The sequence below is a fragment of the Zophobas morio genome, unplaced genomic scaffold (genome assembly GCF_036711695.1).
Source record: "Zophobas morio isolate AGI-343-1 ecotype UQ-CSIRO unplaced genomic scaffold, CSIRO_AGI_Zmor_V1 ptg000023l, whole genome shotgun sequence".
Classification (NCBI taxonomy): Eukaryota; Metazoa; Arthropoda; class Insecta; order Coleoptera; family Tenebrionidae; genus Zophobas; species Zophobas morio.
Window position 1 is genome coordinate 3,400,323 of NW_026972128.1, and position 15,815 is coordinate 3,416,137.

The following is a 15,815-nucleotide window of genomic DNA, read 5'->3' on the forward strand; positions in this document are numbered from 1 at the left end:
CGGTTTTTAGTGGCCGAACAATCGGCTAGTCGGTTAGTCGGCCAAACCTACAGTCGGTACATCCCTAGTCACATTGTTTATTATTTTTGTATTGTGTCAGAAGGAATAATAGATTTTGTTTCTAAATCTGAAGTCTGGCCATCTCCATATCTAGTTTTTTAATTGTTATTACATCATTGTTTTTTTTTGTTACGCCATTTTGAACTAAATTAAAATAAAGTACCAGCGACAAGAAATAACTCCATTTCTTGGATGCATAGTCTCTATGTTTATAATGTATAGCCGATTCCTACATCTTGGCAGTTGTGTAATTAAATTTCAGCGAACAAGAATCTTAAGCGAGGTAGCTTGTTTTGACATTGTTGAGAGAGAAATCTAGAAACCAGCAGCATTGGATCAAAGCCCTAAGAAGTCTTTTGACTTCGTCACAGACCGTGAAGTGAGGTGGAAATGAGCTTCGAGCGACTAAATATCAGATATGTTAACGTTGAATAACTCGTCGACTTGTCTTTCAGTTTCAGTTTTGGTGCAGGTTTTAGTGCTGCAGTTGAAGTGAAAGAAGTTTTGTATCCACAAATATCTACATTCCAAGAAAATATTTTATTCGCCACTGTTTATTTGTTCATTCAAAATTCAAAAATTCATTTTACTATGTATTCCACACAAAATACATACAATCAAAGTAAATGATGTAGGTATTACACAACAACTGAGAGTCTGAACCAAAAAAAGCTACTTGTGTATATCAGCACAGATTTAAAAGTCGTTAAACTAATTCCAATTCTCTACAAAATAAGGAAACTTCTCGGAACGTGATTTATTATTCCGGAACAGCAATAGAAACGATAACAAATACAGCCTTAAAGGACGCCACACTGTCCCTTTTAAATCTGATTCCGGAAAGGTTATCTATAAAATTTCGTTTGCGTCGAGTGGTGACAGAATTAGATTTAAAAAAATTGCGAAATTGCTGTTTTAGTCGATGTGGATCGTGGTAAAACAGCACGGGCTAGAAAATATTTATACCTACGTAAAGAGAATCTACATCGGTCTCCAAACCGTTGTGTTAGCATTTGTTTTGAGGAAAACGAGAGTTTAGCTGATGTTCTCAATTCACTGATTTTCCGCGTCAGATCTTTTAGCTTTGCCACAAGAAGGCGCTGTCAAAAGTTGAGCAGACGCTTCATACATATCAAACGCTGTTTTGTGAATGTGGAGGGTTTAAATTTAAAGGAACCGTGTACACAACCGGGCTTGAGAGGGCAATGACTTGGTGAAACAAATGATGGAGAACAAAACATCCGTATAAAGTGAAATGGCATAAAGCGTACACCTGCAATTTGAAGTTGGAAAAGTCTAATGTGTGTGCGGCTTTCAGGAATTTCGTGATGGATGCGGGTCTTTGACTTTTCATGCTATTGGAGAAAAGTGATATAACTGATATTAAGTTTGTTTAAAACTGTTATATTCTTAAAGAATATAACTTTTTGTAGAGTAAATTGTGTCAATAATTGCAAAGAAATACGCTTAAACCACGTGCCCCCATCTTTATAACAGTGTAATATTACGACGTTTACCAAGCAATAAAAGGATTTTATCTGCTTCAATATTTTACTGAGTCTCTAACTTTTACAGGTTGTCTCTTATTTGTGTTCTTAAATTCCAGTGTTGTTCTTAATCCAGTCCCTATAGTAAGCAGTTCTTGTGTATCCAGAAGGTAAACCGGCTTCACACCCTTTTGTACTAACAAAACTAACTATAGCCACATGAACGGGATTTGTTGTACCATTAACAACTGCCGGACCACCACTGTCTCCCTAAATTTTATAATTAACAGACAATTGTGCAAAACTCAAAATAATACTTACGCTACAAGAACTCCTAATTTGAGATGAAGGAGAATTAGCACAAATCATTTCAGGTCGAATTACACCGTAGGTGTCCTGGCATTCATCATTTGTGATAGTGACTAACTCGACATAGTTCAATAACTCACTGATATCTTCACTAGCTAAAAATCAAAATAAATATGATTTAAATAAAATAAAGTCCAACATTTCACTAACTGTCACTTGTGTACCCCCAGCCACTAATTGTGATATCTACATCAGGTCCAAGTTCCTGGGTGGACAAACTGATAGCAGCCGTGTTTTCTGAAACAAAATTACCACTTGCTACCGGAAGCAAAGTTTGTAACTATTAAACTCACCATCAAATTTTAGTGGTGGATCAAGTCTGGCAAGCCCGATGTCATTAGAAACTGTGTCAAAATCAAAACCTTCGTGAGTAATAAAGTTAGTAGTATTGGAAATTGTGCCCTGATGTACATTTAATGATCCTGTTACGATTTGGGCAGATAAAGCTCTTGAAAAAAATTAATATTTGTTTTGCACAATTCAAACTATGTTTATTACTCTTTCACGCAATGTCCAGCAGTTAGGATCCATTCCTCGCTAATTATACTACCCCCACAAAACCATGTGAACCATTCGTTGGCCATAAATAGGGCGGCTTGCCACGGAAACTGACCTTCGCTTGCAGGATTCCCGTTAATAATTCTAGGATCTAAAATTATTCTAAAATTAAATGTTTGTCTTCTGCTTGTTGACAGAAAGACTAACTTTTAAATTTGAAGATAAAATCTTTGGAATGTGGTGTTGAAGAGGACAAAGCCCAGATTGGTGACACACACAAGCAAAGTGTAATTAAAGGAGACATTTTGCTCACATTATATGTTTCCCTGTACTATGCAAGATTTTTATAGTGTGCGATTTTCGTTTTCAGATTAAAAATTGTCCTATCAGTGTCACGTATTTCCTGTATGTGATGATATATATCTCCGAATAATAGAAAAATAAAAAACAAAACCTATCAGTCTGCCTTAAATTTGATCTTATCAATACTTGGTGAAACGAAATTTATAAAATTTATTCAAATATTTTTGTCATAAAAAAATAATTTTAATAATCTTTCACTTCACAATCTAATCACCTAACTCCTCCTATATCCTGTTTGATAAAAAAATATGTTTTTTTCGGTGTTATCTTTAAGTATTGAACGCAAAAGGAAATACATGAATGGGAGGATTATCAAGATGTTCGAACAAATGCGATATTTACTAACTGTAGTAACGTATTTAAGAAAAGTTTTTGTTTTTCTTTTTATTTTGTAATCCTAGAGAACAGTCAAATCAAGTTAATTTGTTACTTTCAATATAAAGTAGCTTTTGCGTTTTTGTTTATATGTCATTTGTGTCAAAGAAATTACAAATAAATAGCCAGGTGGCTAAACGTATTTTTGTAAATAATTTAAAAATAAAAATATATCGACCTTCACGATTTGCAAGGCATTAAAAATCGCTAGGAAGAAATCGTCCGAAAAGTGGTATTTTTAAATATTTGCAGTGTTGCGTACAGCCATCGGCCGAACTAAGTGGTAAATTCTAATTTGTACATTATTTACAATTTATTTGAAAACAGTGACATACCAACGAAAACTTCAAAAGCTACTTGATATTACGTATAAGTACTGGTTAATTCGATTTAATTGTTCTCTAATATTATAAAAAAATCCAAATCTTCTGTTCCATACGTAACATTACAGTGAGACCTCTCAACAACGGACATCCATGGGAATCTCAAATTGTCCGTTGCGGAGAGGTGTCCGCTGTTAAGAGGTTTCAAGACACGCACTAAAGGAAAGACTACATTTTAACATGTACATACAATGTAGGTACATACATGTATTTTATTTAATATTTTATTGTTTATTGCTACATACATATTATTAGAATTTCTTTGTTATATGTAAGTAATAATATTTTTTCTTCTTTAAAATTTCTTAAACTTGCGTTTTACTAACGGTGAATTTTTCTGAGAGTCACTGAATGCTTAATTTAAACTTCTCGGCAGTGTCGAGCTGTAATTTCAATTTTTTCCACTAATACTTAAAAATTTTCTTTGCTTATACCCCAGCTTTGCTATTTGGGAAAAACCCATATTTATTATGAGTGGTGTGGGGTTGAAGGAAGTTATGACCTGTTACTGAGAATCTGTTGGCCTAATCTTTAAATTTTATTGTATGGTCTAATCTCGGGACCGCCTTACCTGTTACCTGCCCGTTGTGAAGAGGTAATGTTACAAGAAAATAACTAAAAATTGTTGAGAATGTGGAATGTTTCGAGGGTTGTTTACATTATATGACCTATTTTATACGTTGGGACAATGAAAATGGGCCGCTGTGGAGAGGTGTCTGCTGTCGGAAGGTGTCCGTTACAGGAGGTTTCAGTGTATTTCTTTGGAAACCTTTTTTTGATTCAGAGAGCAGAAAATGGAATTAACAAGAGTCTTGTAAGTTAACTTAATCGTGAAAGAATAAGTTTCTCTACTTTCCGGAACGTAAATCTGCAAGCATTGTACAATTTCAACGTCCTCTTTTTGTAATAATCTTATTTTCACGTTATCAATTGCAGCGACACAGTCAGAATGTATTCCTTGAAGTCATTTGTAGAAAATCGTAATTTCCTAAAATGTCTTGTTTTCGTTAGAATAATTTGCTATTTTTTTCAGGTTTTTCCAGTTTTTACTCCGAGTTGTGGTTTTCGACTGGAAAAGCTGTTAAAAAGTGATGTTTCAGTTTAATTAGTAAAAATTGAAAATTGCATTCTAAAATGATGTGTTTACCAGTAAATCCATCAAATCAAATGGAACTGTAGAATTATGAATAAAAAGGCAATAACTGCATATGCAGGCTTCAAGTACGCTTCTCATAAATGACGTTTCTATATTATCAGTCATTCTGTCAATAATTCTTAGTTTAGAAATTAATTGAATACTAGTGTGTTCAGTGATTTTTATAAATCGAGAAAATTTCAATTCGTATTGTGATTGAGTTTAGGAAGAAAAGACTGCGAAGGAAATCCATGAAATGATTTTTCCCACACTGCGCCATTATATTTATTTTTTGAGCCCATTCTTCTCTGAGTTAATAAGTTCAAGCACAGGAGAACGTTCTGAAGGTCATATCAAAAATCATTGACAAAGTTCATGATATGGTTTTGGCCGATAGATGGTTGAAGATGTGTGAGTAAGACGAAGTTAGAAGCACCTCAACTGACAAAGTTCATTTTATTAACCCCCAATGCAAAAAGAGAGGTGTTATACTTTTTATGCCTTTGTTTGTCTGTCAATCTGTGACATTGTAGCTTCTAGAGGAATATGAACCACTTTTTCTTCAAGATTCTTTGAGGATTAATTTTTGCTTCCTAAACGCAAGCTAAGCTAGTATTTTATTCGAATCCGTCGGGGGACTGGCAATCTTCATGTTTTCTTGAGGTTTCCTGACCTCTAGAATACCAGAAAATAGGTTTCATGTTTCCATCTGTATGTACGTCTGTCGTCTGTCCGGATTTTTATGAGACAGATAATCTCCGAAACTATTGGATTGATTGTTATCAAATTTTGTATGTCTATTAGAAATATTATGTAGATAGAGAGATGCTAGCGAAATGTCTAACAACGTGATGACATCCCCCAAAATTTTGGACAATAAACATAAATTAAATTTCATAAAATAGTAGTCTTCTACACTTATGCTTTATGAATTCGCGCTGTTTTTGTTTATTAGTCCTGCGCCCCTCTGTCAAAAATTCTATCAACTTTGTTTTTTTTACAGAGAACCCCACATAGAATCTAAGGTTGCGGGTGGTCAATCTAGAAACCGTTAACCGTTAGAATTCGCATAAATATTCTATTCACGTATGCCAAATATTAAAAGCATCATTATGATTGATTTATTTATTATACCGGGTGTCTGGAAAATATCGGATTAACTCTCCGCTACGCTCTTAACAATCAACTGATGAGTCTGGGAAAAATAGTAAAAAAAATCCTTCTCACATTTTGGTGAAGTTATAATGATTTTAAAATTAGCTCTTTTGCTACGTTTAACAACTAAACAACTCATTCACTATCAGAATAAGAAGTAGTAAAACTTTTAGTTAATATTTTTCTCGCCCATGACCATGTTTAATTACCACTTCAGTTAGAATGCACAAAGATATGGCTGTGTTGTTTTTTTAATAATTTGATAAAATTCCATTTGACAACAATGTTTGTCTGATATAAAGCGAAGGTGGATTTCAGTCACCATCATTACTAAGAAACCAGCAAGTAAGCCGGAGGTATTCACGCATTAGGTGTGTACAGTGTTGCCAATTTTACTTTTATAAAATCACGTTTTTTTCGTAATCTACATTATAAAGAATTTTTTTATTATTTTTTGGGAGTCCTGAAACCCCCGTATATAACGTACTGAAAAGTTAATCCGCCATTTTCCAGACAACCGGTATAATGAAAATAGCTAAGAAGTTCAAAAGACGACAGTCAGTAGATACAGTCTTATTACAATTATACAATTTACAGAGTTATTTTTAGATAATAAGAAACAAAAAATATAATAAAAAATTTAAACTTAACACAAAATTATAAATTAGGTATTCTAAGTATAGCACAAGAACTTACTTCATAAAATGATCATCAGCACATGCCAAAAGTACATACTACAATCGGTATTAATAACCAAATGCTAATACTTACGTATAAGCAGATGCTTTAGTACCATTTTACATGTACTTATGTGAACTTGTTAGACAACCTAATCTGCAGCTGATTATTATTTTTGATACTATCTATATTATCTACAACCTGCGATAATACATACAAAATTTAGTTATTATTTCATTTCTGCAGTTGCAGAATTCATACGTGTCAGCATTTAAAAAGATGTCGGATTCGTTTGTGATTTGGATGATAAAAAAAAAGATACCGAATTAGAATTTGCAGCTAATTTTGTGAAACATAAACTTAAAACTTTTTAAGTTCGACATCAATGAGCTCGTTATGTTCCTTGTGTCGTTGTCATACTTGTTGTTTAAAAAAATAAAATATAATGCATTATCATTTCTTTCCATATTAAAACGAAGTGCTTTTAGAGCGTCAATTCTACTTTCCCTCGCGTATTTTAAAGTGGTTTTAACGTTAAACTGGGTATCTGATTCATGATGACATCCCAACGTGAAGTTCTTCCGGAAAAAAATACATAAATTTCCTGGACAACTGAAAAAACAATCGTTATTTGTTCATAATTTACCACAAAAATAAGGCTGTGAGCCGCACAAGGAACATAAAAAGCACGAGGATTCATGTCTAATTTTTTTTTGGAGGTCTATATTTTTTCCTCTCATGTTTGTCCCATTATAATATTCTTGGCCTCGCCAATCATCCAGTTTAGTATGTATTGATTTTAAAAAATCTAACAGACAAGTTGCTATTCCTTGTCCCGTCATATCAGTAACAGATGAAAACCCTAAAAAACGCTCTGTAACCCTAACAAGCTTTGTGGACGAGTTGAGATAAACAAACCTGACAATAACATACAAAGACAACAGTAAGTTGTTCTTTGTATGTTGCATCACGTGCACAATCTAAAATTATAGAATAAACAACTACAGTTGTTTTTTCAGTAATTATACTTATTAATTTATTTACTATATTTTGGCCAAGATAATGGGATATACAATGTTGAGCACTTTGAAGTCGAGAAATGTGTTCTGATAGGGTATTATCAAAATTAGAAATACACCCTAACTTCAAGATTATTTCCATTATTTGATTCATACAACTTTTCAGTAGTTCCTCTTAAACCTAAATTTTGACGCCCTAAAACTGTAATTATCACAATTATTCTTTCCAAAACAGCGACCCATTTCTTTTTTTTTTGGGGTTTAACTGCAGCTTGATTAACAGCGTTTACTGTGTAAGTCATTTTTCCCCTTTGAGTTCACGAAATATGTTTACAAAAACCATTATAATACAGTTATTAAATTAACATCGAATTTGTTCGAACGCTGAAATCTTGACAATTCTTCACGTCATGTATTTCTTTAAGTTCGACATAAGAACATAATATCGAAAAAAATCTTATTAAAAAAATATTATTAACTGACGGGCCAATTCCAAGTTGGATTTAGGATTTCGCAAGTCCCTGTTTGCGATGGAAGATGCGATGACAATAGTCAAATCGCGACTCACAACAACGGTTTTCGCAATTGTCATAGCAACGGGACTTATGTTTTCGCACATCCAACTTGAAATTAACTCCTGAGTAAATACTAAATGTTGCTAAAGTCTAACCTAACGTGAAGTCGGCCACACAACATCCTTAATATCTGGTGCCATATTTGGTAGAAATATTTGAACAAATTTCATTTTACTAATTGTCGATATGATCAAGACAGACCGATAGATTTTGATTTTTTTTTTTTGCTTTTCTATTATTTGGAGATAGATATCAACACGTACAGAAAATGTGACACTGTTACTACAATTTTCAAATGAGGTGCTGTCAAAGTAGCATTTATGTTAAAGTCTAAGCTAACGGGCAAGTTTATGACTGGGGTGGCGTGAAAAATCAACTCCATTTAAAAAACAGGGAAGTACATACATTATATTAAACAAATACTAGAAATCTCATTAAATATTTAATTCTCAATAATTACAATTGGGTATGTTTATAAAAAAACTTGGTTTTGACCTTTATGGCTTACTTGTAACTTCAACATTTCTTTCATACCTGTAAATTCATGATAAAGATTACTTCCATTTAGAAGCACCATTTCATTCTTTTGACCTTTATTATATTTCATTATATTTGTTACTTGACAATAACATTTCTAACTACCAATCTTGAAAATATAAATTACACCAGTTCTGCTAAAACACTCAAATTTCTATTAAAATACTCAATTTGGGTGCTTTAATAGCGTGGTTACGAACGCAAAGTAGAGAAAGAAAAAGTTACTGTTTTCCGTGCTATAATAAAATTAAATGGCATTATTGTGAAACGCATATACGTTTCATAATGAAAATATTATTGACGCAAAGTAGAAAAATAGTATATATTAAAGAACGAGTTTCATAAGACAAATATTGAGTATTGAGGCACGAATCCAAGTTTATAGAATGAGCGGCGAAGCCGCGAGTTATATAAAGGATGAGTGCTACAATGGCCTTATGAAGGAGTTGTTTTTATTATTTTTCTACTGCGCATGTTATTTCGCAAAATTTAATTGAAATTCGAGTTTTTTTAAATCTGGGGAATTTTGTCGTGGTTGGTGATGGGTTGGTCTGACGCTAACCACGAAATATTTGAAGTTCGAATTTTCACAACAACAACTGTAATTCGAATCAATTCGAGTTTTTTAAAGTTAAAATTGGTTAAAATGTCTTGTGAAGAAGTTAGTGAAGTCCTTACGTCTCCAGAAATACGGGAAATTTTAATTTGACATTTGCCACTGACATTCACCTGACATTTCTCGTGATGGCTACCAATCTTACCGATCTAAATTACACCAGATCTATTAGAGAACCCTTTTTCGCTATTAACGAACCGCTTTGACGTCATTTGCGTGCTTTAATAGTTCTATTAGAAAACCAAAAAACGTGCACGATAGAAAAAACATTAAAACATTTTATTTACTAATTTATACAGTTTTCAACATTTTTGTCCTTTATCTGTGCTTTTAAATCCCAGTTTTATCTTTGATCCAATCTCTGAAGTACGCAGTTCTTGTATACCCAGAAGGTGCACCCATTTCGCATCCAGTGAAACTAACAAAACTAACGATGGCTACCTGAACGGGATCTGAATCAGCATTAACCACTGCTGCACCACCACTGTCCCCCTGTATTTAACAATTATAAAACAATTTTATAAAATTAAAAGTAAACTTGTCCAATGTAAGAAAGAACACTATATGGATACACAGTAGTGCTAATTTGGTGCCCAATTTAACTGCATCCAGGGGCGGCATGTAAAAATAATTTTAAGCTGGACAAGCTGTACTTACGCTGCACGAGCTCCTAGTTTCATCTGTCCCAGAAGTGGCACAGACCATTTCAGGTCTAATTGAATTACCATAAAATCCTTGACAATCGTCGTTCGAAATAGTGACTAGATCGACGTAATTCAGCACTTCAGTTAATTCAGTACTACCTAAAAGAACAAAATATAATAATTTAAACTAATCAAACCAAAAGTTTTCACTAACCGTCACTGACGTGTCCCCAGCCACTAATTGTGAAGGTAACATCAGCCCCCAGCTCTTCTTCAGCCAAGCCGACAGCAGCTGTGTTTTCTAAGACAAAATAAGTATTATAACATTTACTAGAAAAACAAGTTTAAAATTTAATAAAAACCCACCATCAAACTTCAATGGGGTATCAAGTTTAATAAGTCCGATGTCACTAGCAGCGATTTGAGGATCAAAATCCTCATGAACGATGATTTCAGAAGCATTTGAAGTTGTGCCCAGATCTAAACTTATTGAACCGCTTATGACTTGGGCAGACACGCCTCTAAAAAATGCAATGAGTTTGGGATATTAAAGACAGGAAAATGTGATCATTACCCAGTGGTACAATGTCCGGCTGTAAGGATCCATTCCTCGCTGATTATGCTACCTCCACAAAACATTAAACTATTCTCGCCGGAAATATATAGCCCAACTTGCCAAGGAAACTGACCTTCACTTGCAGGATCTCCGTTGATAATTCTAGGACCTAGTATTTTAGAAATTAATATTTATATTCTAGAGGCTGTTAGAATACAGACCTGGAAATTTGAAAGGTACATCTCTGGAATGTGTTATTAAAGAAGGTAAAGCCCAGGTTGATGATACACACAAGCAAATAATGGCAAAAGGAAACATTTTGTTCATACTGAGTGTTTTCTTGTATTATGCACGGTTTTTATAGTGTGTGTTTGTACCAAAATTATAAATAAATTTATCAGTGTCACGTATCTACGCTTCATGTTAGATCGGTATCTCTGAATGGTAGTAAAGCCAAAAACAAACCCTATCTACCTCTTTTAAATTTGATGATCTTATCAAGATATAATTGAAAAACAATGAAGCGTGATCAAAATTTCCTCTGGTGAAGTGCGATACAAACAAGGATCTCCAGCGGTCAAGTTAATATATATATTCTACAATTCATAATTTATAGGTCGATTCTGTAACAATCAGTTAACATTATGTTATTTTAAATTTCTGTTATTAAAATTGCTATGTTATCACGACGTTAACATAAAACAAGAAATGTCGTATTCTCTAAATCGTTATGTTAGTATTTAAATAACAGATGTGTCATTTGTCCGAAAATGTTATTTTTCGAAGTAATGATACCATTTTCATCATCTGTCACTGTCAAACAAATAATTACATCACGAAAATTTGTTTTTTCGTAAAAGAGAGGCATTAAAATTTCACTAATTAGGCGACAAATTTGAGTCATGGCCCTGCTAACCGATGGTTGACTCATGGCAGTAGAAGAAGACATTCCTTTCCTAAGCAGTGTTGGTATGAGCCATGGTCTAAGAAGTTCAATGTGGCTAAAATTTTTAAGTATCCAGGAATACCATTGGCACGTAGATTTCCCAAATGAGGTTGCAACCTCTGCAGTAAGAAACGGGTCAGATTTTTGCTGAAACGAAAGGACTTTCTAAATTCCGTCTTTAAACTTTCAAAGGGTTTTTGATTGTCGCGAAGTTCCCTCCGCCGAATTCTCATCCTGTTCCTATAATACATGCATTGTTATATTTTTATTAGTAATACTATGATATGAAAGACTTATCGTTGAATTTCGTCTTCTAATAATAAATAACCGAAGACGGGTAGAAAATCATCCACTTCTGCCATTTTAACTTCTTTTGCCACCGCAGTCAAATTTGTGATATTATTAATTAATAAACGTTAAAATAAGCGTATTATGTTAATAACATTGACTCAAATGTCTCTGTTATTTTACAGAGTATTTTAATAACATAATGTTATTAACATAACAGAAACAAGCTTAACGAATTGCAATTTATGTTAAATATGTTATTACATAGCAACAACATAATGTTAGCTGTGTTTACATAGTGATAACAGAATGTTGTTAACATAATAAGTTACAGAATCGATCTATTAATCTGAAAGTTGATGATTGCAATACTACATCCTGTCTGATAAAAACACAAAAACGTATTTATAAAAACATAAAAGTAGATAGTGCTAAAATTGGTGTTTTTGACGACTTTGGATACAAAGGATATATTAAAAATGGTCAAAAAAAAATCTAATTTTTCAAACGTAGTTCTTTTTCAAAATTCCTACTATGAGTATATGTAATTTTATAGATTAAGTGGATCAATCTGTAACATTTTTCCAGTGGACTTACTAAAATTTGACAAGCAGACTAAAGTTGAGAAATATCGTCTACCAAAAACGTATTATTTCTACTATAAATTCATTAATTACAGATTAAAACATAAGCGCTGAGGCTTCTCAATAAATTCAGTGGCAGGTTGAGTTTCTGACCAAATGCTATATAGTTAGAAAACAACATTAAGTCAGAAAATGACATTTTTTTGAGTGACAGCTGTAGGAAATACTGTAATAAGATCATTTTGATCAATGACTAAAGTAGAACTCATTTAATCAAAGTTTCCCCGAGTTCCCGATAGTACTATCAACAACGATAAATGTGAAACAATTTTGAATTGATCATGTTTCAAATGGTTGCATTTTCAGTGGTTATCTTTGAAACAAAATGTATAATAAGTATTACCAGTTGTCACCATTTTTAGAAACTTTAATTGAATCCAGAAAGATCTAGTGGAACCAATTCAGCGGACGTCAGGTTGTTGTTTTAAGTGGCATTCAAGAGAAATAAATCGTATATTCGCGATGGCTTTCGAATACATAAAATTTGATACGACGTAAAATTTAAATAGATAACATAGGCCAAATTTACTAGCAGTTTTTATTGAATAATATAAGTCTTACATATAAAATACTGAACACAAAAGTTCTCTTTTGTTAAATACTACTTCTTAAATGAGTCATAACTACATTCATTTCATGGGCATTGATTTGTTTCGCCTCTTTCAGACTATATAACCGTCTCATTTGTTGTTGCCGTATATTTTACTGGTTGGTTTAATGGCAGAAAATGAATTTGAAAAGTTACAATGGCTGCTTGCTTCGGTATTTTGAAAATTCACATATCCATTTCACAAAGTCGGGTAGAATAGTATTAATGTTTAAGAACTGGTTTCTATTAATATCTTATATAGCATGAAGAAAATAGTTTGCAATTCTACTTTATCGTTTTACCTCACGCTGTGGATATTTTCCAAATATTTCGGTGAAACCAGAATTACAAGACACACTTTATAAATATTTATAAGCTGCTTATTACTTAAATTTTAGAAAATTACATTGGTTGCAGGTTGCAGGTAATTGAAACAAATAGGTATTAAAAATTTGTTAAACATCTTATTTATTAATTTGTAAAGGTCTAAAACGGTTTATCTTTTATTTGTAGTTTTAAATTCCAGATTTGCTTCTAATCCAATCTCTGAAGTACGTAGTTTTTGTATACCCAGAAAGTGTACCAGCTTCACATCCAACGAAACTTATAAAACTAACCATTGCCACTTGAACGGGGTTTGCGGCAGCATCAACCACTGCTGCACCCCACTGTCCCCCTACATCTAAATATTAAAATACTTCTCACAAAATTAAAATAATACTTACACTACATGAACTCTTATTAACTTCAGATGTAGCAGAATTAGCGCAAACTATTTCAGGTGGAGTTAAATCACCAAAATACCCCTTGCAATCGCTGTCCGAGAGAGTAACTAATTGGACGTAGTTCAACACTTCACTTAATTCAGTAGTACCTTAACGAACAAATTATAATAAATTAGGCAAAAGAAATAAGAAATTTTTACTAACCATTATGGGTGTGTCCCCAGCCACTAATTGTGATAGGTACATCAGCTGCAACTTCTTCCTTATCCAAGCTGATAACAGCTGTATTTTCTAAGACAGAAGATAATGATTATGACAAATACCTACTAACAATTTAATAAAACGCACCATCAAACTTTAATGGTGTATCAAGTTGGACAAGTCCGATGTCGTTAGCCGTTGATTCAGGGCGATAATCTTCATGAGTGATAATAGTAGAAGCGTTTGTAATTGTGGCTAGGTCTAAATGTATTGAACCACTAGCGACTTGGGCAGACATACCTCTAGAAAAACGCAATGAATTTTCAAATTTTGCACATACAGTAGTATCTTTATTACCCTCTAGTGCAGTGTGCGGCAGTGAGAATCCATTCTTCGCTAATTATGCTGCCTCCACAAAACCATAAACCGTCCTCGGTGGTAACATATAGGCCAACTTGCCAAGGAAATTGACCTTTGATTGCAGGATCCCCGTTAATAATTCTGTGACCTAGAATTCTAAAATCTGTTATATACTTATTTTTTAATGGTTGTCGGAATACTCACCTGGAAATTTCAAGGAAAAATTTTTGGGCAAAGCTCAGATTGATGATACGCACAAGCAAAGAATTACAAAAGGAAACACTTCGCTCTTACTGAATATTTTTTTGTATTATGCAAGGTTTTTGTAGTTTATGTCGTTGTATGAAGACTATAAATAAGTTTATCAGGATTTTGTATTTATTTTAGGTACATGTTAGATATATATCTCTGAATAATAGTAATGCGAAAAACAGACCATATCTTTGTCTTTAAAATTTGGTGATCTTATCTACAATGAAGCGTGATCAAAATTTTCTCTACACTTCTTAACAACATAATCAGAGAACTTTTGATAGCTTGTAACCTTGCGATAGTTATGAATGTGTCATGCTCCCAGTAGCTGCATTTTCAATGCTTCTGTTTAGAACAAAATATATTCGTATTTATACCATGGACCACCATTTCTTCAAAACTTCGTAACTACTTTTTTTTATTTCCTAAACACAGTTGCGCATTTAATGAACCTACGTACAATTTCTGAATCAACATATTCCAGAAAAGAGGAAATATCATAGCATTATTGTATCTAATAAACTTGGTAGTAATTTGCAACAGTTGCATGATCTTGTATCACTTTTTGTGGAAAGAGAATCGTCACATTTTCAACAAGCACCACGCAGGGATTTTAAAACATATTGGGATTTATCAATACCAACACCTTTGATGTGAAAATGGTTGGTGCAGTAATTGCATTTAATTCCAGGAACTGCAGACGTAATAGCACTATTGCAGATTCCACAATAAACAACCATCTTGAGAAAATAATAGAAAACAAAAAAGGTTACTGGACAGATAATTAAGGTGCTAATGTGTACTACTGTACCCTGTTGTACCTAATATTAACCAGCTAAAGTTCAGCCACGTGAATAAAAACAAGATTTAAGACAGGTAATTAATTAGACCCAAAAAAACTCTAGCGATAACTGATAGTCACACGCGCCAAAAGCATCACAGAAACACAACAAGCAACACTAATTTACTAATTGTGTAATTTAGCTAAAAATTGCTGATAATATAACAGTGCACACATATAGCTGACTGTCCAATTTATATTAAATAACCCATTATAAAATTAGTGAGAAAAACTAAAACTCACGGAGCACAGCTCACACACGTCCAGACACTCTTCAAGAAATTTTGAATATTTATGTTTATACATCGAAAGAATGTCACGTAGAAATTAATTTCATTTAAATAAGTTAATCTTCTCAAAACAGGACTAAAACTATTAAACCATAATAATCGAACAAATTGCTCTGAATATTATAACTCTTATTTTATCATTATTATATAAAGACGTTTGCAAAAACAGCTGGTTGCAAAAAAATAATTTTTACGTAGAAAAGTGTCCTTTTAGAAAATAAAATTTATC

The 15,815-nt window shown here is 33.0% G+C and overlaps 3 protein-coding genes across 3 annotated transcripts; all 3 read right to left on the minus strand.

Annotated features, from left to right (window-relative positions):
• Positions 1 to 1,592: 1,592 nt before the first annotated feature.
• On the minus strand, positions 1,593 to 2,718 carry LOC135133982 (brachyurin-like). The gene is made up of 6 exons (XM_064062550.1): positions 2,622 to 2,718; positions 2,415 to 2,565; positions 2,210 to 2,364; positions 2,067 to 2,153; positions 1,869 to 2,011; positions 1,593 to 1,817 (listed from the first exon to the last, which is right to left on the minus strand). Exons 1-6 carry the CDS (start codon positions 2,716 to 2,718, stop codon positions 1,656 to 1,658), a joined length of 795 nt encoding a protein of 264 aa, XP_063918620.1. The 3' UTR covers positions 1,593 to 1,655.
• A 6,792-nt stretch (positions 2,719 to 9,510) lies between these two features.
• Positions 9,511 to 10,814, minus strand: LOC135134559 (brachyurin-like). The gene is made up of 6 exons (XM_064063251.1): positions 10,672 to 10,814; positions 10,469 to 10,619; positions 10,261 to 10,415; positions 10,109 to 10,195; positions 9,908 to 10,053; positions 9,511 to 9,742 (listed from the first exon to the last, which is right to left on the minus strand). Exons 1-6 carry the CDS (start codon positions 10,775 to 10,777, stop codon positions 9,581 to 9,583), a joined length of 807 nt encoding a protein of 268 aa, XP_063919321.1. The 5' UTR covers positions 10,778 to 10,814; the 3' UTR covers positions 9,511 to 9,580.
• Positions 10,815 to 13,432: 2,618 nt separating this feature from the next.
• LOC135133984 (brachyurin-like) lies at positions 13,433 to 15,195 on the minus strand. Its single transcript, XM_064062551.1, has 6 exons — positions 15,096 to 15,195; positions 14,201 to 14,351; positions 13,991 to 14,145; positions 13,847 to 13,933; positions 13,648 to 13,791; positions 13,433 to 13,599 (listed from the first exon to the last, which is right to left on the minus strand). The coding sequence occupies exons 1-6, from the start codon at positions 15,193 to 15,195 to the stop codon at positions 13,433 to 13,435; spliced, it is 804 nt and encodes a 267-aa protein (XP_063918621.1).
• Between the last annotated feature and the right edge of the window lie 620 nt (positions 15,196 to 15,815).

Coding starts and splice junctions, on each gene's coding strand:
- LOC135134559 (XM_064063251.1), bottom strand. CDS start 10,777: ATGAACAAAATGTTTCCTTTTGCCATTATTTGCTTGTGTGTATCATCA. Junction 10,620..10,671: donor TGTACCTTTCAAATTTCCAG/GTCTGTATTCTA, acceptor CTAAAATACTAG/GTCCTAGAATTATCAACGGA. Junction 10,196..10,260: donor TACCCCATTGAAGTTTGATG/GTGGGTTTTTAT, acceptor ATTTTGTCTTAG/AAAACACAGCTGCTGTCGGC.
- LOC135133984 (XM_064062551.1), bottom strand. CDS start 15,195: ATGGTTGTTTATTGTGGAATCTGCAATAGTGCTATTACGTCTGCAGTT. Junction 14,146..14,200: donor GCCGCACACTGCACTAGAGG/GTAATAAAGATA, acceptor GCGTTTTTCTAG/AGGTATGTCTGCCCAAGTCG. Junction 13,792..13,846: donor CTGGGGACACACCCATAATG/GTTAGTAAAAAT, acceptor TTGTTCGTTAAG/GTACTACTGAATTAAGTGAA.
- LOC135133982 (XM_064062550.1), bottom strand. CDS start 2,718: ATGTCTCCTTTAATTACACTTTGCTTGTGTGTGTCACCAATCTGGGCT. Junction 2,566..2,621: donor TTTTATCTTCAAATTTAAAA/GTTAGTCTTTCT, acceptor GAATAATTTTAG/ATCCTAGAATTATTAACGGG. Junction 1,818..1,868: donor AAATTAGGAGTTCTTGTAGC/GTAAGTATTATT, acceptor TATAAAATTTAG/GGAGACAGTGGTGGTCCGGC.